The sequence below is a fragment of the Sycon ciliatum genome, chromosome 4 (genome assembly GCF_964019385.1).
Source record: "Sycon ciliatum chromosome 4, ocSycCili1.1, whole genome shotgun sequence".
Taxonomy (NCBI): Eukaryota; Metazoa; Porifera; class Calcarea; order Leucosolenida; family Sycettidae; genus Sycon; species Sycon ciliatum.
The window spans coordinates 12,847,496-12,870,245 of NC_088646.1; the positions used below are offsets into that span (position 1 = coordinate 12,847,496).

A 22,750-nucleotide genomic window follows, 5' to 3' on the forward strand; every position below is an offset into this window, starting at 1 on the left:
GAAAGAAGTGAAGAAATATACATTAACGCAAAACATTCTGCACTGAGGTGATTCGAGAGCTCTAGGGAGCAAGGTACAGTTCAGTGGGGTGAAGACAAGGTGATCGTTGTGGGACTGGAGAGTGGAACATCGTCAAATTTAGCCATGAAATGCTGTCGCCCACAACCAATCCTGGCGCATCAGGTGCTGACAAATGCGGGACTTGAAGGCCTGCATTCCCTTCGATGCCGGAGGTTCCGGGATGACTTGCTCAGGAATGTCGTTCCATGCCGCAATGAGGGTGTAGGGGAATGACCTCAGTAGGTAGTTCGGTGCTGTCCGAGCAAGTGGCCATTGCAACTGGAAAGGGTGGCGAGAAGCTAGTTGTCGGCGGGTTCTAGGAGTAGGCGCATGCGCCGACGGTGGCGGGAGGAGGGCTGTCAGCTGGGGTGGACCCTTAATGTAGTGCAACTTGTACACATATGCAAGCCCTGAGACTGCCCTCCTGAGCTGCAGACTCTGAAGGATCGTGCCAGGTCCAATGATTCGCATTGCCTTCTCCTGCACCCTGTCATAGCGTGCTAGGTGGGATTGGGCTGCACACATGGTGGCTAGGGGAGCGTACTCCAGGATGGGCCGAATGAACCCCTTATACACGGCAAGGCGGCCCTCATGACCCAGAAGCCAAGCAGCACGGCGTAAGAATCCCAGGCGCTGGCTGGCCTTGACAGCGACAGCATGGATGTGGCGCTGGAACCCAAACTTAGAGTCGAATGTGACTCCAAGCAGCTTTAGGTGATCCGAGTCCGGAATAATCTCGCCGGCAAAGGTGGTTGGTGCATTGCACAAAATCAGGCGCTGGCTCTTGGTGGGCTCGAACTGGATCCGCCATTGCTGGCCCCATGCGCCAAGATTGCTGAGGGTTGTCTGTAAGGATGCTGCCTTCTCCTGGAGGTTGTCGTTTGGTCTGATCAGACTGTACACGGTAGTGTCATCGGCGAAAGAGCTGAGCTTTACTCCATGCGAGAGGCATTGGTCGATATCGGCAGCAAACAATATGAAGAGTGTGGGGCCCAGGACGCTGCCTTGGGGCACTCCGGCAGTGATGGGGTACTTCTTGGAAGCGTGGCCTCCAGTTACCACCTTTAGGCAGCGGTTACTCAGGTAGTCGCGTAGCCAAGAGAGAAGAGGTCCGCCGATGCCTACTCGCTCTGCTTTGTTGAGGAGGCCGACGTGAGAGACGCGGTCAAACGCACCGGCAATATCAATTGCTACTACTGGGACACAGCTCCCCTCAGCTACAACCTGCACCCATTCGCTCTGGAGTGCTGTGAGGAGGTCAGCTGTACCACGGCCACGTCTAAAACCAAACTGGCTGTCAGGCAGCAGGTCGTTGCGCTCCAGGAAATTGGTGACTTGTTGGTTTATAATACACTCCATGACCTTGGACAAAACGGAGAGCAAGGACACAGGCCGGTAGTTGGATGGCCTAGATCGAGGTGGCTTCTTGTATACCGGGACAACGTGAGCGAGCTTCCATTGGGACGGTACAACACCTGCACGAAAGCTAACACGGAACAGTTTCGTGATGGGAGCAGCAAGTTCCTTAGAGCACTCTTTCAATACCCGAGATGGAATGCTGTCAGGTCCAGATGCCTTGGATGGGACTAGCCTTGCAAGATGCCGCCGGACTGAAGCTTCTCGGAAATGGACGTGCTCTAATGGCTCGTGGGTCGGGATGGTCACCGCAGGAAGGTCAGTGTCAGTTCTCGGTCACCCAAGCTGCACTTCGAGGAGAAATGCTGTGCCAGGCACTCAGCCTTCTCTGCTGAGGTGTGGAACTCCTTGCCATGGCTATCGACTAGCAAAGGAACATCAGCGGAGTTGCGTGTAGCGCCAGTGGCTTTCTTCATGTTTGTCCACCACTGTTTATCACTAAGTGACTGGCAGCTGAGTGTGTGGCGCAGTCGATTGACGCTAGACATATGGGCGCTCTGCTGTGTGTGAACAGCTCGGTTGACAGAAGCAATGAAGGAGGTCTTGAGGTCATCCCGGTGCGGGTTCTGCCTCCGCTTCTCCTTTGCCTCTTCAGCAATGGTGCACTCTGGAGTCTACCAGTGAGGGTCAGAATAACGAGTGGTGACGACTTTGGTGGGGATGTACTGGTCCATGCCTTGCAGGATGGCCGTGGTTAATCGCTCGCAAGACAGAGTGGGATCGTCTGACATCGACTGCCAGCCGTGACCGCGGTAAAACGCCCTGAGTCTGTTCCAGTCAGCACTATCGTATTTCCACACCTTGCGGGAGGTTGTTGGATCTCGGCGGGCGGAAACTTCTTGGAAGTTGCATATCAAAACGGCATGGTCGGACCTGCCGAGGGGGGCAAGCACGTTGGTTGATACTGGGGTAGTGAAGTCGGAAAGAACTAAGTCTAATGTATTTTCACCGCGTGTTGGATGGTGTACATGCTGGTCGAGGTGGTGGGTTGCACTTAACACTTCCAAAGCTTCCCCAGCCACAGTTGTCTTTGTGCTGCGAAGCCACTCCTCGTTGTGGACATTGAAATCCCCAGCCAAGATTATCTTGGTGCCAAGGCGGCGAACACCCTCAAGGGCACCATCTAGATGGTCAATCAGGGACACATCTGACTCGGCACATGACCCTGGGCGGTAGACGGCACCGATAATGACTCAGCTCTCGCATTGTGTGGAGACAGACGCCCACAGAACCTCGTGCGCTGAACGTTCCAGGTGGGAGAGGTGCGTGAAGGAGAGCTCGGACTTACCCCAGATGGCGACACCACCCCCGTTCTCGTTACGGTCCTTTCGAGCAACAGTGTATCCAGGCAGTGAGATATCCGAGTCCAGAGTGCCATTTCCTAACTTAGTCTCCGTGACAATAGCGATGTAGACATCGTTCTGGGAAACTGTATGCTGCAGGTTACTCAACTTGTTTGTGATACTGAACGCATTTGTCACAAGGATCCGGAGGGATGGAACCGGGCCTGCTGATGCACTTGGTAATGCAGGTAGAGGGGTGGGAGTGTTCAGCAATGACATAGTGACAGTAGAAATTAGAATGAAAAACTAACAAAAACGTCGTGAGTGCATAGAGAAACAATGATTGCATGGTCTACTTACGCCAGCCGGGCTTCCGGCTAGGGGGCTTTCTGCTTGAGAAACTTCTCAATGAATAGCCTCTCTCAAGACCTTTCCAATGGGCCGTCCTTTGCGTACATCGGACAATCGGTCGCAAAGTTACATGTATGGTACTTTTAGTGGCATGGCCGCAGGTACATGCCTACATGTACAGTGGATATCGGTTATAAAGTCATCGGTAATAGTGATAAACCGGCTATATTGATACAAAATGAAAATATCAAAAGCAAAACCAGAAAAAGCCAGTCAAATTATCATTATAACCAATATATCGGATATAGCGATAAATCGGCTATAAGGATACAGAATCACAATTCAAAACACCTCTTTGTACAGAAAAAATGTCATCTATAATGATAGCAGCACACGAGTGTGAGGCATTTGTGTCTCGACTTGGAGCCACATGTGTGTTGTCATAGGGTATTCTGGTCTGATGCTTCCTGAATGATGCCTTTAGGCCAAGAAGTTCTACACTCTAGACTGGGGAAGGTGCAGCAGCATGCATCATGTATCAGTACGCTACATTAGCGCGATCGAGTACCCACACGTGTATAATATGTATGTATGATGCGCGCAGTTGAAAATCGCCTGTAGTGATATACCGGTTATAGTGATAAAATGTGAAAAATCAGAAGGGCACGTTATAACCAATATCTACTGTATGTCGAAAAATTTGAGGGGGTGCTTCAGCACCCAAAGCACCCCCCCCCCCCCCCCCCTGGGTACGCCACAGTGTACATGTACATGTATGTCCCACGCCAACAAAGAATGCACGGCATGCCCCAGTTGTGCACAATCACACTGCTTTCCCTGCTTTCCCCAGTGCCCAGATAGGCTTTCCCCAAATCGGCCGGCCGAAAAATTCGCCGAGAACGATACTTATCGAAAAATCACTAAGCTTTTCGCCGATTTTGGAGGGTTCCTTTGAGAATCGCCGAAAACCCGCCAAATGTTGGTGCAAAGTGCGGCCCGTTACCATGGTTACGAGCGAATGATTGTTGCTGTAAGCATGACCGCTCGAGCTCTCTCGTACTTCAGTAGTAAGCCTCTTGTACCTGGTACGGGCAAAATGAATTACACATTCTAATTCAATAAACTATTTTGAAATACAAAAATCTTCGGTACGTGTAAGTTGTAGTAATACCACTAGTGCGTTGAGATCGTGGGGCTCGTGTCCTTTGACCTTTACCTCTCAAACAAACATTACTTATAGTACTAAAATACTAGCCATTGCGTAGGAAGATCGTTACTACTAGTAAAATCGGCCGGCCGAGAAATTCGCCGAAAACGAGACTCCTCGAAATCGATAAACTTTCGCCTCTCTAAGCTTTTCGCCGATTTTGGAGGGTTCCTTTGAGAATCGCCGAACATCTACCAAATCTTCCAATCTTTCACCAAATTTGAAGCCAATATGCCAACAATTCATTTAGCCGATTTTCCAATACAGTCGTCCCTCTCTAAACCAGCACGTTATAAACCAGCACCCTCGATAAACCAGCACAACTGTCAGTAGCCAAATTGTCCTCTTCGTCCACATTGTAACAGTAAATCCGATTTGTTAATCCAGCACCCTCCCTAATCCAGCAGATTTTCCGTGGTACAAATGATGCCGGATTATGGAGGGACCACTGTATATTCCAATTATTTTGCAGCCGATTGTAGGGTCCAGCGGATAATGCCGGCCTTATATTCGGCATCAGAGCGTCCGAGCATCAGAGCTTTGTGGAGCATTAGAAAGGAAAAAAACGAGCACTTTGTGAGATTTGAGCGGCATTTGGACTTTCATAGTGGATAATATCGGGAAGCCCAGCTTTTTGGCAACAATCGGCTACACTCATGTCATGAGGTACAATGTAGGTGTTGTTGTTGTTGTAGAAGTTTATTTAACGTCGCACCACAAACAGGCGATTTCGCCTCCTTTGATACAGGTGCAACCCTTCTCGTGTTACCAGGTTACTGGATCGTGGATCCCTTTGTGAAACACATCTTAGCACTTTTCAGCACTTGATGTAGGATCTGCACTCTGGAACCTGCTGCCCGATGATGTTCGGACCATAGCAAGACAGAACAAGTTTGGCATGAGTTGCCTACCATATTGTTGCTAAGACTAGCCCGCCCCCTAGCTCTCCTCGACCACCCTGTCACCCCTGATACTCGCTTGACTCCTCTGTCAGATACTTCTTCTTTCGTTCGTAATTTTCTAATTCCTGTCCTCTCTTTTCTAAATGCGGCTTATCCATTCGCCTCTATATCATTGGGCCTAGTTCCCGCTTATTGTGCGAATTAAAATAAACCAACCAACCAACCAACCATGTACAATCATGTAATTTAAAATAGCAAGTCAGGTCAATGACTATCCACATTATGTATGTGCGCCCAACCAAAGCTGTTGCAAAAATTCGCAACAAGGATTTGCAAGGAGGAAACTGTATTGTCGAAACGTAGATAGTCATGGAGGCGAAGTGAATATCGAAAAGCCGAAGAGAAGTTTCTCGTTGTGCCTCAGGCTCTGAAGATACATGTAGCGTCACTAGGCTAGTAGCGATGCTGAAGTAGACGCCGATCCTTTCATATATATTTGGACCAGGCTGAAAGAACAGCTACAACTAGCAGAAAGAGATGCATGTTGTTCCGACGAACTGCCTTTGCGGAGTTCAGCCGAACTGGCTCGAAAAGAACTAGAATTACTCATGGATTCAGCACCAAGTCGTTATGAGCCTGGTCGGCGGAGCTTAATGGGCCCCACCACCACACTCCATCATTCACCCCAGTGTCTGGAGATATGTGGATTTTGTAGAAAAAAAAACAAAACAAAAAAAAACTCTGCAGCAGCCCGAGTCTGAGTTTCCTGATGAAACACGTATAGTTAGATGTGGACAACTGTACTCCCAAGACAGCAATGACTGAGTCAAGTGCCATCAACAAAGAAGAGTATTCTTGAAGTTGTCAATGTTGCCACCCAGTTGTCTATGCAACACCACACGGAGAAGAAGACTATAAAAGTAAAGGAAGCAGAGCAGCAAAATAACCTGGCCACATTTTTTCACGCTCACCGCAAATGGAAGGGATCTGGATCCAAGATCGGCCTAATATCTGCTGTTTCAGATGAAAAGATTGTTCGCAGAGACGCAGAACCAATGCCGTGACAGCTTGTCTGCAGGCTGGACTAACAGTTGCCATGATAAACCTCCTCTCAATGATCTATAACTTAGTTTACACCTGTCACTCCCTGGATAATGCCGGGATAGTATTTGATGCACACTATTCAGCCATAGCCCTGCGTCAAAGGTGCAATGGAGAGCAGCCACTGGCGAATAGATTATGTCTTATAGTGCTACAAGGTGGTGGAGCTTGCGGAAAATATTGTGCTGGATTTAGCGGCAGATTGAATATGTGCAGCCTTTCTTCCTTTCTGACCATACCGAGAGCATTATAGCCCTTGTTGAAGCATTATAATCAGCATTGTGAGGTAGTTTTGTGAGCATTATATGACGTACATTTTCGGAGCATTATCCGCTGGACCCTAGCAGCGGGCCGAGAACGGATCCCTGTGGCACTGCACTGTGCGTAACTTGACATACTCCCGCCAATAACTACACGCTGATACAGGTCGCTGAGGTAACTAACAAGCCAGGAATTCGCATTGCCTGTCACACCCATGTTGGAGAATTCTTCCAGCAGCAATTTGTGCTTGATGGCATCCTCAGTGCTGTGTCGCTTCCTGTATGCAACCTGAGAAGTAGGGAGGAGATCGTTTCCCGTTATGTATGACATGAGTTGGGGCTTTCACTATAGTTTCTTCAGAAGACGAGAAACAATAGGCAGGAGAGAGATACGCCGATAAGAAGCAGCTTGACCAGGGTCAAGGCTACCACCCTCGAACAAAGGAAACTCATTAGCAAGTTTGAATTGGCGCGGAAATCTGCTCGTCGAGAGCGAAGAGACAGAGCTAATTTTCCTCGGGACTTCGTCAGAACAACACCTGGCAATTTATCATGGCCTGTGGCTTTGGATGAATCAACAGACTACAGTAGGGTCATGACTTTTTCTGTAAGGGCGGGTCGGAATTGGTTGAAGGTATCGGAATCGTTGCATATTGAACTATCCGGAAACAGGCTGGGTGGGCGGCGCCCAGGATCAGATACTAGTACGACTTTCCCAAACGCTGCAGCGAGCACCTCCGCAGCTACCAGAGGCAGTGGTGTTGACTTCGTCCGACCACTGACGGTATTCACAATAATATATGTCACAGCTTTAGAGAGTCTGTCCCAGCAGCCTGCAGATACTGTTTCTTCAGCTTTCTATCCAACTTCCGTGCAACCGCACGAAGTTTCCGGTCATAGGTTATTATTGTTTTGGATTCAACTGTCTACCAATGAAATTGTTGCTCCTTCTCCCAGACTCGCCCTTCTCCTCCTTTCTTCCCCCCCCCCCCCCCTCTCACCACCCCCACATTTCACATCTCTCCAATATTCGGTATCTTGTTACTTTAGTATTGAGATCTCTGCTCGGTTTGTAACAGTTTACACCTGTACTGTAGGTAAATATTTCACACTTCACCATGATTGTACATATCTTCACACTTAGTACCGGTACCTGGCTCCTTCCTAACGCCTATTCCTTCGCACCTCTGCTGTATATAAGCACACTGCTGAACCAATAAAGATTGTCTTTCCATCGCTCAATGTTGACTGGTAACACTGGTAGCAGAGGATGGTTTTCTGTTTTGGGCAGGTACTCTTTCAAGTCTTGGTCATCGGCAACTAACTTCACCGCAAGCGTCTGCAGATTCGTCTTCAGCAGCCTCAAGACCGTTCGAGCGGACACGTATGGACAACAGCTGTTGCCTTCAGGCTCAGCCGCTGCCACTAAGCCCTACAATCATGCCCAGCATGCCGGTTTCACCAGTGAGCTACCTGTTTTCCTTGGGGACGCCAGCGAACTTCGAGAGTCGATATTTTCTATAGAGTGTCAATGCGGTCACTTACCATCCGAGAGCCCTGCAGAATGGTGGACTTTGCAGTGAGCTACCTTGGTGGAAACGCACGGATCTGGTTTATCGCCTCACTAGACGCAGGGCGAACGACATTACGTAGATTCTATGCAGGCTGGCTTTTTCTCAAAGCTGCTCTCGCTGATGCCTATGGGCCATTGCATGACCAAGAACAAGCTCGTCTAAAGCTGTTCAACTCGGCGTAACAGGGCATGATCATGATGGATGATTATAATCATCATGAACTTTTCCCGACTGAGCCTCCTGGTGCCAGAGCTGGACAACCTGTCCAGAGCGATATTGTTCACCAATGGATTACCGTAGCCCTTCCGCTGCAGCAGGTCGTGCTGCAGCAGCAGCAATGAGGGCAATGCGAACGGACGGCACCGGCGAGCCATTATGCTGATTGACTCGGGATCGACGCATGATTTTGCCACTGTGAAGACTTCCTCACCAAGTGGGGTCTGCATTCTCTGCAAGCCCAGTCAACGCAGGAGATTCTCCATGTCACATTAGCAGATGGGACTGACAAACTCCAGCTGAAAACTTCCTAATTTCTTGATGTCAGGCTCGACATTCAACCCACAGTGGTAGCGAGGATATTGTCCCACTCCAGTAATACAAGGCTCAGCTCAGTGACTCCTCCTAATTGTGTTGACGTCTTCATGATGCTTCATTATTGCCTCTTGGGCGTTGTTAGCCACCTTATCAGACAACTTTTAAAAATTATAATTGTTGCTATGCTACCAGGTTCTTCGCAATAACCTTCTCTTGATCTTGTGTTAACTACTTACTTATTGCGACCTCCGCTATTGTTTCAGCTTGTATTAATTCCTTACTTAATATGACTTCCACTTAGTCCTGAGCATGACAGTGAGTTAACGGATCCTGGCGAAATGGTGGACACCTGCGTGTGCAGCCGCAATAAAGGAGAAGGACAAACGCTGGCGGACTTGGAGGAAACCCTCAGGACTTTGCACTGAAACATGAGTTTACTCGTTCTGTAAACAATGCTATTGCAGTCCTGACTAGATTCCGGTTTTCCAAAGAAAACAACCTCCGACATAGCTTGTCCAATGGGTCCCTGAAGGAGAAGGAGTGGAAGGGCGAAGCTAAAGTGCGCTGATGGCGAAGGTCGAAGGTTGCGAGAGGGCCACGAATTATGAGAAATCGGAGGCTTTCGCACTTTCCTTTTCCAACAAATGCAGTGTACAGCGGCTTTCCATCGAATGCCGTATGCGAGTACAGCGATCTCCGTCTGTATCTTCTGTTGCAGTCCTTTCTTGGTGAATTTCGGTGTGATGGCGAATGTTGGGCCTTTTGCTAGAAGCGATACTGCTTGTTCGGATACACTGATATCTCCCACCAGTATACTGACTACAGGTATCTGTGTTACGTTAGGCTCCTGTGTCTCTCAGTGATGTTGCCTGGCATCGAGGTCTGAGGGCTGTTCGGTACGCAGCTTGGTCCTGGTAGTCCTGGAGCTCCGGAGGCTGGTACCGTCTGGCTGTTCTCGGGATTCTGTGAGTCTCTTGAATTTCTGCTTCACTGAGGATGCTTTCCATTTTTGTCTTGCTGGTATAGGCTGCTGCGTGGATCAGATCTTTTAATCACTGGTATTCGTCGCTTCTCCGGTGCATGGATGCCTGCAACTAACTACTTACTTGCTGATCTCTGATTTTGAGGCGTGGATGGCATAGTATTCCGCGCGTTTGAGTTGTCCGAGTATTCATTTTTCGGTTTCACGTTGATATCGTTAAGCCAGGTTCTCGATGGCTGTTGGGAAGCGGATTGGATTGTGTAACGCGGGTGGACATACGCCAGCCGATTTCTGCAGCGCCGAAGAAAGATCACATTCTGCTCCTGATGCTTGAGAAGTTGAGTCTCTCTACTACATCTGCCATCCATTCTGTTGCTTGTCCGCGAGCTGACCGATCGCGGGCCAGTCCAAGGTCAAACACTCTCATTGTAAAATAAAAAAAGTTTTTTTCTTTTTAGACCAAGACTCAAGAGTGGTACACATGATTAACAAAGATACAAATATTTACAATATTTTTCCAGACGTTTCGTTGTTCTGAACAACATCATCAGTGGATATGGAATGGAGGGCTTTGGGCGGTGGCATGAGTTAATAGGGAGTGATGGTGGTGAGATGAGGTGAGAAGGTGGGAAAATACATGTATCTAAGTTGGTGGTGGAGGTTAAGCGCGGGTCGATACACTGGCAGGTGGGAAGGAGTATAAACCCTTAGGGTAGAAGTGTAGGTTGGTAGGTGTTGGTGTGCGTGGAAGGCGGAGTGGCATAACGGAAGTGTGTCGGTTTGATAAAATTTAATGTGAGAGAGAGTTTTATCTAGGTAGGGTGTAACTTGAATCAGCAATAGGTGTGGGTATATGTGATGGGTAGAAGTAGCAAGAGGGTGGGTGTGGGTGTGTATGCGAAAAGAGTAAGGCAATGGGTATTGGCATGCGTGGTAGGTAGAAGTGACGGAAAGTGTGCGCTATGGAGTAAGGGGTGCAGGATTTTTCGGGGTGGTGGTTGGGACTAAACCAGGCCGCTGCCATTCGCTTTTAATAATATAGATCAGCATATACAAGGAGGTGTACGTGTGTGTGTGTGCGCAAGCATTGTGGCAGTGTTGAGTGGGGGGGGGGGGGGGGGGGGGATAAAATACAGCTGCCCGTGGTGGATCCTGGGAGGATGCCCTGATCATGCCGTCAATCCTTCTTCTACACCTTGTCCTCACCCACTTGCTGAGGTGGGATCTTTTCCAAGTCCACCCAGGGTTTGGGGATTTCAGGAGGTGTTGGCTAAGGCTTAATTAAATAGTTGCAACCTTTGCATGGCCGGCATAGTACTAGTATCCTCTAGCTAACGGATATCCGGTTATTTTACTTCGGGATGCATCTTCTCCAGCATACATGCATTTACAACTGAGATCATGAACTCATCTCAGTGTCAAACATCATTTTTGTTTACAAAAACACAATTCAGAGACCTACCGGTATATATAATTATATACATGACATCAAGAGTACATGAACACCGTTTTCATGTACTCTTAATGACATCAAGACGAGGCCTCTACAGCTTCACGGTTAATTATTATCATCCGGACGACGAAGACAGTTTCATCTTCAATGTTGAGACAACAATTCTAGGAACTCCTTTCCACCGTACTGGTCTGGATGAACTTCTAACTAATTACTTCAGGCGCGTGCGCCGGTGCCCTTCAAGGGGGGGGGGGGGAGGGATCCGGGGGCCTCCCCCGGGAAATTTTTCAAAAAATGAAGCACTGAAAATCCTGCATTTTGAGGGAAAAAAGTACTTGCAGCACTTGCTATGTTCTTTTCCAACAATTTTTTCATTGCTATCGAGTACCAGGTTCGGCCTCATTTTCTCTGTGCTGCGCTGCTGAGTCTGTCCACAAAGGACGAAACAGTTCTGTCCACAGATTGTGTAGTCTACATTGTAAACATGTGCCTATGAGTGTAGTTGACCCAGCTATCCTGCAGCTCAAAACTTCAGATCTCCAATGCCACACTACAAGTACATCTGTTGCCATGACATGACTCAGTAACCGAATTCATGCGCTTGCGATTCTCCCAGACCCCATGTCAGATATGACAGAAATACGACAACTACTACGTACGTTCAGAATAAGCACTTTGCAGAACACGGATGTTGGCCCTAAACGGCTATGAACCAGGGTCACAAATCATCACAACGAGCTTAACAGATTAGAAGGTACAAGGCAGTAAGCATAAACAATCTTTGCCTTCAGTTCAGAGATACGATGTACACGCCACGTAAAATATGACAAGTTGAAAAACTAACTCTAAACCAGAGACTACTAGTACATGTGCATCTGCAAGCCGACATAAAAAAAGAGATTAAAAAAGAGATTAAAAAAGGGGGGCCGAAACAACTGACTGATATGAACAAAATTGCCGGGGATCAAAAGTAGATATCAATATCAAGCTAAGAGCTTCTAAAAATCCCCAGCACCAGATCAAGATGCGTTGATCTTCAAGGACATTGCACTTGAGATCTTCAAAAGGCGCTGCATTCAATGTCCCAATAATTCATCCAGGGCTTCATTTAAACTAGCATTCATGCTACGTTCATGGTCAGACAAATCAGACGTCGTACTCGAATCCAGGAACCGGGCTCTTTTTGGCTGGCTGCCACTCGTGCCCCCAGCATCTTTGTTGCCGGTGTTTACTCTAGTCACAGGACACATACTCTGACCATCCACACTCTCCTTTTTCTCGCTCTCAGTGCATTGCTCCTTAGACATAGTTTCGGTGTCATGTGAGTTCGGCTTTCGTTTGTGCGCAGCTATTTGCAAGGTGTCAGGCCTCTGCGATGAACTCATCGACAGTCTTTGCTGAAGCAAATGTGGGCGGCCAGCATGTTGCCCAGTGGCTGAACTCGACACACACTGACCTGATCCAATACTCGGTGATGCTGTATGCGACACACACTGACCTGATCCAATACTCGGTGATGCTGTATGCGCAGTTCTGCTCAGTGACTGAGCCACACGTGTCCCGTACGGGTTACGTCGCAGTAAGAAGCTATCAATGCGCGCCTTCAGACCGTCATTGACTACGGCCTTGTATGTCTTAGTCAGAATCTTGCCCGTGAAGGGATCAGTTGGTTTCCTTCCCCAGTGACTATCTGTTTCAGCCAGTTTCTCAAGTGTGGTGACATCAACATTGTTACCCGATGGTAGTAGAACCGGTGTGTACATCATCTCATTTGTAAGGCTGTCGTAAAACTCCGACGGAGCTGTCTGCAAAACATTTCCCGCGGCGGGATGACTTTGCGATGCATTTTCTACACTGGATCGCAATGCACTGTGTGCAGAATTCAGACCGGGTGAAGCGCTCTCAACTTCATTCTCTGTACCTGATGCAATTGGCTTGTTAGCAGGTGGCAGTGTGGGTCTAGATTGCCGACTCCTCGGACTGCATTGGCTTGAAACTCCAGCAACTGCTGGACTAGATGTGAATGTAGCCGCACTAACACTAGAGGAACTATCATTCTCATTCTGGGTGATGGCACGGACAACATCATCAAATTGCTTCCTCTCCATAGCACTCCACCCAGCTGACACAGGCGACGCCCAGACTTCCAGCAATCGCAACTTTGGCACTGACGCGCCTGACACGAAGTATATACGGATGGCAATGGATTGTATTCGAGAAAACCGTCTGTTCTGCACCAGTGAAACGCTAGCACTGGTTTGGAGTCTTTCATGTGACACAAAGGTACCCGTTGCTTCCGTGCTTAAAGACTGGGATGCGGCAGTAAACATCATGGCCGTACCACGTTTGGCTGTTACCCTGGCCTGTGAAAACCTCCGCTCATATGGCACTGGTATGGCACTGGCAGTAGAGCTTCCGTGCGAAGACAATGGCGTCCAAACCTCTAGCCCAGATTTGTCATTGGCTGTCTCGACGATAATACATGCCACGCTCACTGGATAGCGAAAGTTGATAAATATATCCACCGGAGGCTTTATAAAGCGTTCAGTTGAGAAGCCCCGACTCCGCTCCGCTACGGAATGACTCTGGAAGTTCGCCACCTCATAACTGTCAGCTGCTACTGCCGGACTGGATAACACGACATACTCCTTCAACATAGGATGGCAATAATTAACCAACATGGTTGTTATCTCTGGTGGTTACTGTTGTGTCAAGCTCGTATATATTTCAGTGTACCCAATGCTATTTTCAGTGTACTGCACATGCGCCAGAACAAGGCAGTGGCTATCCTAGCCACAGTCGAACACGAAAACAGGCATTGTGACGTGGGCAGCGAAGATAATCCGAGAAATCAATAACGGAGGAGACAAACCATTAGAAGTGCAAGAAAGTTCTACTGGATAAAATAGTTTAGAATTCAAAGTACATAAATCAAGACGTAGTGGTCCGCGGGGATCCACTCGTATGTGTACTTACTTCCACTTCTAGCAGTGAGAATGAGCGATGGACACAACTTCACAAGGAACATTCGCCACACGATCACTTCTGGCAGTTCTGCAGTTTTGTCTGGTCAAATAATTATTTTTAGTAATTCAAACACGACTTGCATGCATTTGCTCATCATGACGTCAACCGATATATGAACGATGTTCCAAACTGAAAAAACCCGCTAGAATACTAACACTACAGCCGCGGATCACATTCAGCGCGCAGGCCGGGTGATGTAGCACAAAAATTGAAAAAAGAGTGCAAGTGAGTCGCGTGATGCATGCCTGCTGCATGCGCTGATTGTGCATGTAATCATGTATAATGTGTTGCATCATCGATTCTTGCTTGACCTTTGGCTTTTGCTTTCCAGTCTGTAATTCTGTGTGTTCATGAAAATACTCAATCTGTTCATGAAAATAGAAGACTAAGAATGGAGAAACGCTTGTGACTCGTCGCAAGCTGCCCTGTCGTTTTTGGTACGAACCAGCGAAAGCTCACAGAGCTAGAGGCAGTCTAAAATGTGGATTCTTCGCTCGTGTTCCACTGCTGATAGCGCTGTGAGACGTCTCCGTCACGTGCACAATGTGATATCTACAGCCTACTGCAGCAGTAGTGCTGGCAATGTTTCTAGTGGTGGAAGTTCTGAAACAGGTATTGGGTATAATTTCATTAAAAGTTGTCATTGTCACTTTACCTAGATCTACCTGGTACAGTCCAAAGTGTAAAAGTAAAACAATAAGAATTATTTAAATACAATAAGAATTATTTTACTTATTTCGAACTTAATTATTCTAATTTTCAAAATAACGAATCTATTTATACTAGATTTATTGGTTTGAGGGAAAGGTGCGAATGGGAAAAGCCTGAAGAAAAAATTGGCTGTCACCACCAGGACTCGAACCAGGGGCCCTCATTTATGATGATGCTCTGTAGAACTAAGCTATGGCGTAGTCGTCATCCAAGCAGCTATTAGATTTCATCGGATTTTGACAGACATTCCCCGCACATAGCATGTTGAGTACGTCAAGGAGCTAGCAAGATATCCACTATGGGTTATGTACACACACTGCATGCAAACACACACGTGCGCGCCTGCCCCCCCCCCCACACACACACACATACAGTCGACTCCTGATATAACGAACACCGTTGTGCAGGAGAATTAGTTCTTTATAACCGAAGTTCGTTATAACAGAAATGCACTCACACTATACAAGCAGCAAGTCATGAATGGGATTGACTGATATGTGGCCCATGACAGTATGAGTGCACAACAGCACCCAACAAGCACCCCAACAGGATTTGGTTCGTTATAAACGGAAACTGTTTGTTATAAAGGGTCAGTTTTGTGCGGGTTCAAACAGGGACATGGACAATGGTTCGCTATAGTACTGTCGGGCGCAGAAGAACTTGGGGGGTCAGGGTTCTAGCCTAGCCAGTTCTTATTTTTAGCTAACACAGCAGTTTCGTTCTTATTCAATGCTACCGTCTTACATGTACATTTATGCAGAGTTATACGTCTGAGTGTACATTATAGTGTACATTACGGTTTCCGTTCTTATCTGCAAAACGTCCAGCCTAGACCGTTCTTAAAAATTAGTGAAATTCTAGCCTGGCCGTTCTTCGGCGCCCGACAGTACTGTATATCAGGAAATTTTCTATATGCGAGTTTGATAAGTGGAGTCGACTGTATATACAATGCTGGCCAGAGAAATCCAACCTCGTGAATAAAGTAGCGCCGCGTTTGAGTGCACAGACCAGTATGTGTAGTGCTAGGGCTGCGTATCGCCCGACGCTCTTTTATTCATAAGGTTGGATTTCTTTGGCCAGTACTGTACGTAAATGCTACCACTTCGGTGCAGTTGTATTATTCAGAAACTGCACTGGGAGTTTCCCGTTCCGAATTTGGCAGTTTTCTCACTAATTTGAATGGTGTACATCAGATCCGTATGCATTTTCCTTGCGTGTGCCACAATGTAGAGAACCTCATCTCTGCGCAGAAATCTAGCCCAATGCCATGAAACTCGGAGTAGCAATACATCTTTAGTTTCCTGGCATTGTGAACGTGTGTAGCCCCCCCCCCCCCCCCCTTAAGATTGTTTACAACTGCCAACACATTCTCTAGCCAGTGAATAGCAGAGTGTCTCACCATGTGTCCCCTGCAAACAGAACACAGGCGTGCTGCAAGATCGTATGGAGTTAGTGGAGTGGATCATGTGAAAGTCTGGCTTGCAGGCGTCCAAGTCACGACTCTTGCACACTATTGAGAGTAATTTACTCTTGGTATGGCAGGCGATACACTCTTGGTATGGCAGGCGATACACTCTTGGTATGGCAGGCGATACACTCTTGGTATGGCAGGCGATACACTCTTGGTATGGCAGGCGATACACTCTTGGTATGGCATAATGATAATATACTCTTGGTATGGCAAGCGATACACTCCTTCTGAAGATTAAGGTGGCTGAGAGCGCTTCCTATTTGTATTGTATGCTTGTATTGAATTTGTGTTTCAGATTCAGTGTCCATTGGCGATGCCAGTGTTACGCTAAGTCAGCCTAATAAGCCTGAACTAGTCCCCACTCAGCACCGTGAGTACATATCATGATGTATGCGCTATCTCATCTACACTCAGTGCTTTGCGTCAGCTCAAGAGAGTGCTCGATGCACCTAGGTGCATAGCCTTATACATGTAAAGGTATACTAGTAGATAAGGGAAGCTAAAGCTTTATTGCTGTAACTCGATGTATGGAACGCCTCCGTGAGCAGGGTTGACCGGATCCACCGGATTCTTTTTTTTGCCAAAAATCGTACTCTATACTTGATATGTGTACAAATGGCGGGAATAAAAGTGATGCTGCAGAAATCGTTGCTTTCTCTCATGGAAACCCTAAAAAATCACTAAAATTCCAGATTCGATCAAGGGTAGCGTTTGATTGGACCTTGGTGGCTCCAAAGGATCCACTCAATCGATCCGAATCCAACCTATCGAACTTGCCCTAAGAAAACTGTCAAAATTGTCTGCTAATTTTCTGAAACAATTCTTTCTTTTTCCTTGTCCAGTGCCACTCGAACCTGGCCAGTCTGTCCTAAACCATCTACGATGGATTATGCAAAAGGTATGTTCTTCAGCGGTGTTCCAATAATTCATCTCAGCTTGTACTAATTCCTTTGGATAATCAGGATACGTGTACATGTACCGGCGTAAAGTACTGTTGATTTGTCCTCTCTCTAATCCCCCCGTCAAATTTCTATCTGTGAAGCGACTTCAGCGCGTCCATCAGAATACAGTGTTGAACTGACGCATGCACTGCTGTGCACAATACATGCCAGCGCAGTTGTGCCTGCGGATGAAAATGTGCACAATCCAGGCTCCAGCATGGCAACTCTGATCTTTCGTGTAGTTGTACATACTCGTAGTACATGTACTGCCCTTGACGGCCTTGATCTAGTTCCCGCCCTCTGCTGAAAAGCCAGCCGGGAAGCGACACAGTGTGTGTGTGTGTGTGTGTGTGAGGGGGGGGGGGGGGGGGGGGGGATCAACGGTATTTTACAGTGCATGGAAGTAGAATTCTACATTAGTTGCGTACACTATTCAGTATTCAACATTGTTTTGGTAGAAGTAAGGTACGTACCGTGGACGGGTGTTTTATGTTCTGATATGTGGTGGCCAAACAAACCTTTTAAAATTGTCTGACTATGACATGTATCTCAGTCCAACTGGGCCTTGTAGCATTCCTCTTGTGGTTCTCAACGATATGAGAATACTTACTTTTGTGTATTTTACCATCTTTTTTTTGTGTACTTTGTACAGGATCTACTTGGTCAAGATGTGTTCCTCATTGGACCTCCCGGCCCTCTGCGCCGTCACCTTGCCATGCAGTATTGCGTAAGGCGCATCTCTCAATCATTGAACTATTTGCAATGGGTGCAGCTGTTGACTGGCACCTTTGCATGCATTGCTGCAGTTGTGTTCCTATTGTAAATAGGCTGCATGCACAGTGACACCGTGATGTCATCCCTACGCATTTCGTAGATAAAATGGCTGCTTGCAACTTTCAAGTGACTGCTGGTGCTCTGCAGATCTGAAAAAATGAAAGAGTGCAGCACCGTTTCGTCCTACAGGCTTGCACGCACGTTGTGCACACTTCATCATTGTGCCCCTCCCAGCCTATGTTGTGAGTGCTTGGCAGCCGTTGGTAGCCGGCGTCCTTGCTTGAGAGAGTGAATTCTGTCAACGTATATTATTTCGCGTGATGTAGTTTGCAGTTCTTCTCTACATTGTGTAGCTACTGAATGGAGCTCCACAGCGATATCTTCTTTTTCACATCCTGTGTTCAAACTAATGCTCTTGGAAGTACGTGACTGCCTTTGTAGAGAAATCTCTTGTGTGGCACTGGAAATACAGTGTTTTGCCCCCCCCCCCCCCTGATTTCTCTTGTAGGAGTTAACCCAGCGGGAGGTGGAGTATGTATCCCTATCCCGCGACACAACCGAGTCTGATTTGAAGCAACGGCGTGAAATCCAGGGTGGAACTGCTTTCTACGTCGACCAGGCTGCCGTGCGAGCTGCTCTGGAAGGTCGCATCCTTATTCTCGATGGTATTGAGAAAGCTGAGCGCAATGTGTTACCCGTCCTGAATAACTTGCTGGAAAACAGGTATGTATTGACCCTATTGGCTGCAGCTGCCAGTTGGATCCTTTGATTTGCAGTATGAATGTGTTTGATTTGCAGTACGAATGTGTTTGATTTGCAGTATGAATGTGTTTGATTTGCAGTATGAATGTGTTTGATTTGCAGTACGAATGTGTTTGATTTGCAGTACGAATGTGTTTGATTTGCAGTATGAATGTGTTTGATTTGCAGTACGAATGTGTTTGATTTGCAGTATGAATGTGTTTGATTTACAGTATGAATGTGTTTGATTTGCAGTATGAATGTGTTTGATTTGCAGTACGAATGTGTTTGATTTGCAGTATGAATGTGTTTGATTTACAGTATGAATGTGTTTGATTTGCAGTATGAATGTGTTTGATTTACAGTATGAATGTGTTTGATTTACAGTATGAATGTGTTTGATTTACAGTATGAATGTGTTTGATTTACAGTATGAATGTGTTTGATTTACAGTATGAATGTGTTTGATTTACAGTATGAATGTGTTTGATTTACAGTATGAATGTGTTTGATTTACAGTATGAATGTGTTTGATTTGCAGTATGAATGTGTTTGATTTGCAGTATGAATGTGTTTGATTTACAGTATGAATGTGTTTGATTTGCAGTATGAATGTGTTTGATTTGCAGTATGAATGTGTTTGATTTGCAGTATGAATGTGTTTGATTTGCAGTATGAATGTGTTTGATTTGCAGTATGAATGTGTTTGATTTGCAGTATGAATGTGTTTGATTTGCAGTATGAATGTGTTTGATTTGCAGTATGAATGTGTTTGATTTGCAGTATGAATGTGTTTGATTTGCAGTATGAATGTGTTTGATTTGCAGTATGAATGTGTTTGATTTGCAGTATGAATGTGTTTGATTTGCAGTATGAATGTGTTTGATTTGCAGTATGAATGTGTTTGATTTGCAGTATGAATGTGTTTGATTTGCAGTATGAATGTGTTTGATTTGCAGTATGAATGTGTTTGATTTGCAGTATGAATGTGTTTGATTTGCAGTATGAATGTGTTTGATTTACAGTATGAATGTGTTTGATTTGCAGTATGAATGTGTTTGATTTGCAGTATGAATGTGTTTGATTTACAGTATGAATGTGTTTGATTTACAGTATGAATGTGTTTGATTTACAGTATGAATGTGTTTGATTTACAGTATGAATGTGTTTGATTTGCAGTATGAATGTGTTTGATTTGCAGTATGAATGTGTTTGATTTGCAGTATGAATGTGTTTGATTTACAGTATGAATGTGTTTGATTTGCAGTATGAATGTGTTTGATTTACAGTATGAATGTGTTTGATTTACAGTATGAATGTGTTTGATTTGCAGTATGAATGTGTTTGATTTGCAGTATGAATGTGTTTGATTTACAGTATGAATGTGTTTGATTTGCAGTATGAATGTGTTTGATTTGCAGTATGAATGTGTTTGATTTGCAGTATGAATGTGTTTGATTTGCAGTATGAATGTGTTTGATTTGCAGTATGAATGTGTTTGATTTGCAGTATGAATGTGTTTGATTTGCAGTATGAATGTGTTTGATTTGCAGTATGAATGTGTTTGATTTGCAGTATGAATGTGTTTGATTTGCAGTATGAATGTGTTTGATTTGCAGTATGAATGTGTTTGATTTGCAGTATGAATGTGTTTGATTTGCAGTATGAATGTGTTTGATTTGCAGTATGAATGTGTTTGATTTGCAGTATGAATGTGTTTGATTTGCAGTATGAATGTGTTTGATTTGCAGTATGAATGTGTTTGATTTGCAGTATGAATGTGTTTGATTTGCAGTATGAATGTGTTTGATTTGCAGTATGAATGTGTTTGATTTGCAGTATGAATGTGTTTGATTTGCAGTATGAATGTGTTTGATTTACAGTATGAATGTGTTTGATTTGCAGTATGAATGTGTTTGATTTACAGTATGAATGTGTTTGATTTGCAGTATGAATGTGTTTGATTTGCAGTACGAATGTGTTTGATTTGCAGTATGAATGTGTTTGATTTGCAGTATGAATGTGTTTGATTTACAGTATGAATGTGTTTGATTTGCAGTATGAATGTGTTTGATTTACAGTATGAATGTGTTTGATTTGCAGTATGAATGTGTTTGATTTGCAGTATGAATGTGTTTGATTTGCAGTATGAATGTGTTTGATTTGCAGTATGAATGTGTTTGATTTGCAGTACGAATGTGTTTGATTTGCAGTATGAATGTGTTTGATTTGCAGTATGAATGTGTTTGATTTACAGTATGAATGTGTTTGATTTGCAGTATGAATGTGTTTGATTTACAGTATGAATGTGTTTGATTTGCAGTATGAATGTGTTTGATTTGCAGTATGAATGTGTTTGATTTGCAGTATGAATGTGTTTGATTTGCAGTATGAATGTGTTTGATTTGCAGTATGAATGTGTTTGATTTGCAGTATGAATGTGTTTGATTTGCAGTATGAATGTGTTTGATTTGCAGTACGAATGTGTTTGATTTGCAGTATGAATGTGTTTGATTTGCAGTATGAATGTGTTTGATTTGCAGTATGAATGTGTTTGATTTGCAGTATGAATGTGTTTGATTTGCAGTATGAATGTGTTTGATTTACAGTATGAATGTGTTTGATTTACAGTATGAATGTGTTTGATTTGCAGTATGAATGTGTTTGATTTGCAGTATGAATGTGTTTGATTTACAGTATGAATGTGTTTGATTTGCAGTATGAATGTGTTTGATTTGCAGTATGAATGTGTTTGATTTGCAGTATGAATGTGTTTGATTTGCAGTATGAATGTGTTTGATTTGCAGTATGAATGTGTTTGATTTGCAGTATGAATGTGTTTGATTTGCAGTATGAATGTGTTTGATTTGCAGTATGAATGTGTTTGATTTGCAGTATGAATGTGTTTGATTTGCAGTATGAATGTGTTTGATTTGCAGTATGAATGTGTTTGATTTGCAGTATGAATGTGTTTGATTTGCAGTATGAATGTGTTTGATTTGCAGTATGAATGTGTTTGATTTGCAGTATGAATGTGTTTGATTTGCAGTATGAATGTGTTTGATTTGCAGTATGAATGTGTTTGATTTGCAGTATGAATGTGTTTGATTTGCAGTATGAATGTGTTTGATTTGCAGTATGAATGTGTTTGATTTGCAGTATGAATGTGTTTGATTTACAGTATGAATGTGTTTGATTTGCGGTATGAATGTGTTTGATTTACAGTATGAATGTGTTTGATTTGCAGTATGAATGTGTTTGATTTGCAGTACGAATGTGTTTGATTTGCAGTATGAATGTGTTTGATTTGCAGTATGAATGTGTTTGATTTACAGTATGAATGTGTTTGATTTGCAGTATGAATGTGTTTGATTTGCAGTATGAATGTGTTTGATTTGCAGTATGAATGTGTTTGATTTGCAGTATGAATGTGTTTGATTTGCAGTATGAATGTGTTTGATTTGCAGTATGAATGTGTTTGATTTGCAGTATGAATGTGTTTGATTTACAGTATGAATGTGTTTGATTTGCAGTATGAATGTGTTTGATTTACAGTATGAATGTGTTTGATTTGCAGTATGAATGTGTTTGATTTGCAGTATGAATGTGTTTGATTTGCAGTATGAATGTGTTTGATTTACAGTATGAATGTGTTTGATTTGCAGTATGAATGTGTTTGATTTACAGTATGAATGTGTTTGATTTGCAGTATGAATGTGTTTGATTTGCAGTATGAATGTGTTTGATTTGCAGTATGAATGTGTTTGATTTGCAGTATGAATGTGTTTGATTTGCAGTATGAATGTGTTTGATTTGCAGTATGAATGTGTTTGATTTGCAGTATGAATGTGTTTGATTTGCAGTATGAATGTGTTTGATTTGCAGTATGAATGTGTTTGATTTGCAGTATGAATGTGTTTGATTTACAGTATGAATGTGTTTGATTTGCAGTATGAATGTGT

At 44.7% G+C, this 22,750-nt stretch overlaps 2 protein-coding genes across 2 annotated transcripts in view; one reads left to right on the forward strand and one right to left on the reverse strand.

Annotated features, from left to right (window-relative positions):
- Positions 1-11,572: 11,572 nt before the first annotated feature.
- Positions 11,573-14,182, reverse strand: LOC135814558 (RING finger protein 37-like). Its single transcript, XM_065327692.1, has one exon. It carries the CDS (start codon positions 13,802-13,804, stop codon positions 12,200-12,202), a length of 1,605 nt encoding a protein of 534 aa, XP_065183764.1. The 5' UTR covers positions 13,805-14,182; the 3' UTR covers positions 11,573-12,199.
- A 279-nt stretch (positions 14,183-14,461) lies between these two features.
- The window catches only part of LOC135814559 (von Willebrand factor A domain-containing protein 8-like), a 61,626-nt gene continuing 53,337 nt past the window's right edge, over positions 14,462-22,750 (forward strand). Inside the window, exons 1-5 of the mRNA XM_065327693.1 lie at positions 14,462-14,762; positions 16,628-16,702; positions 17,175-17,230; positions 17,926-18,000; positions 18,556-18,770. Coding sequence (XP_065183765.1) covers positions 14,630-14,762; positions 16,628-16,702; positions 17,175-17,230; positions 17,926-18,000; positions 18,556-18,770 — 554 coding nt within the window. The 5' untranslated portion in view covers positions 14,462-14,629. The remainder of the gene's footprint in view (positions 14,763-16,627; positions 16,703-17,174; positions 17,231-17,925; positions 18,001-18,555; positions 18,771-22,750) is intronic.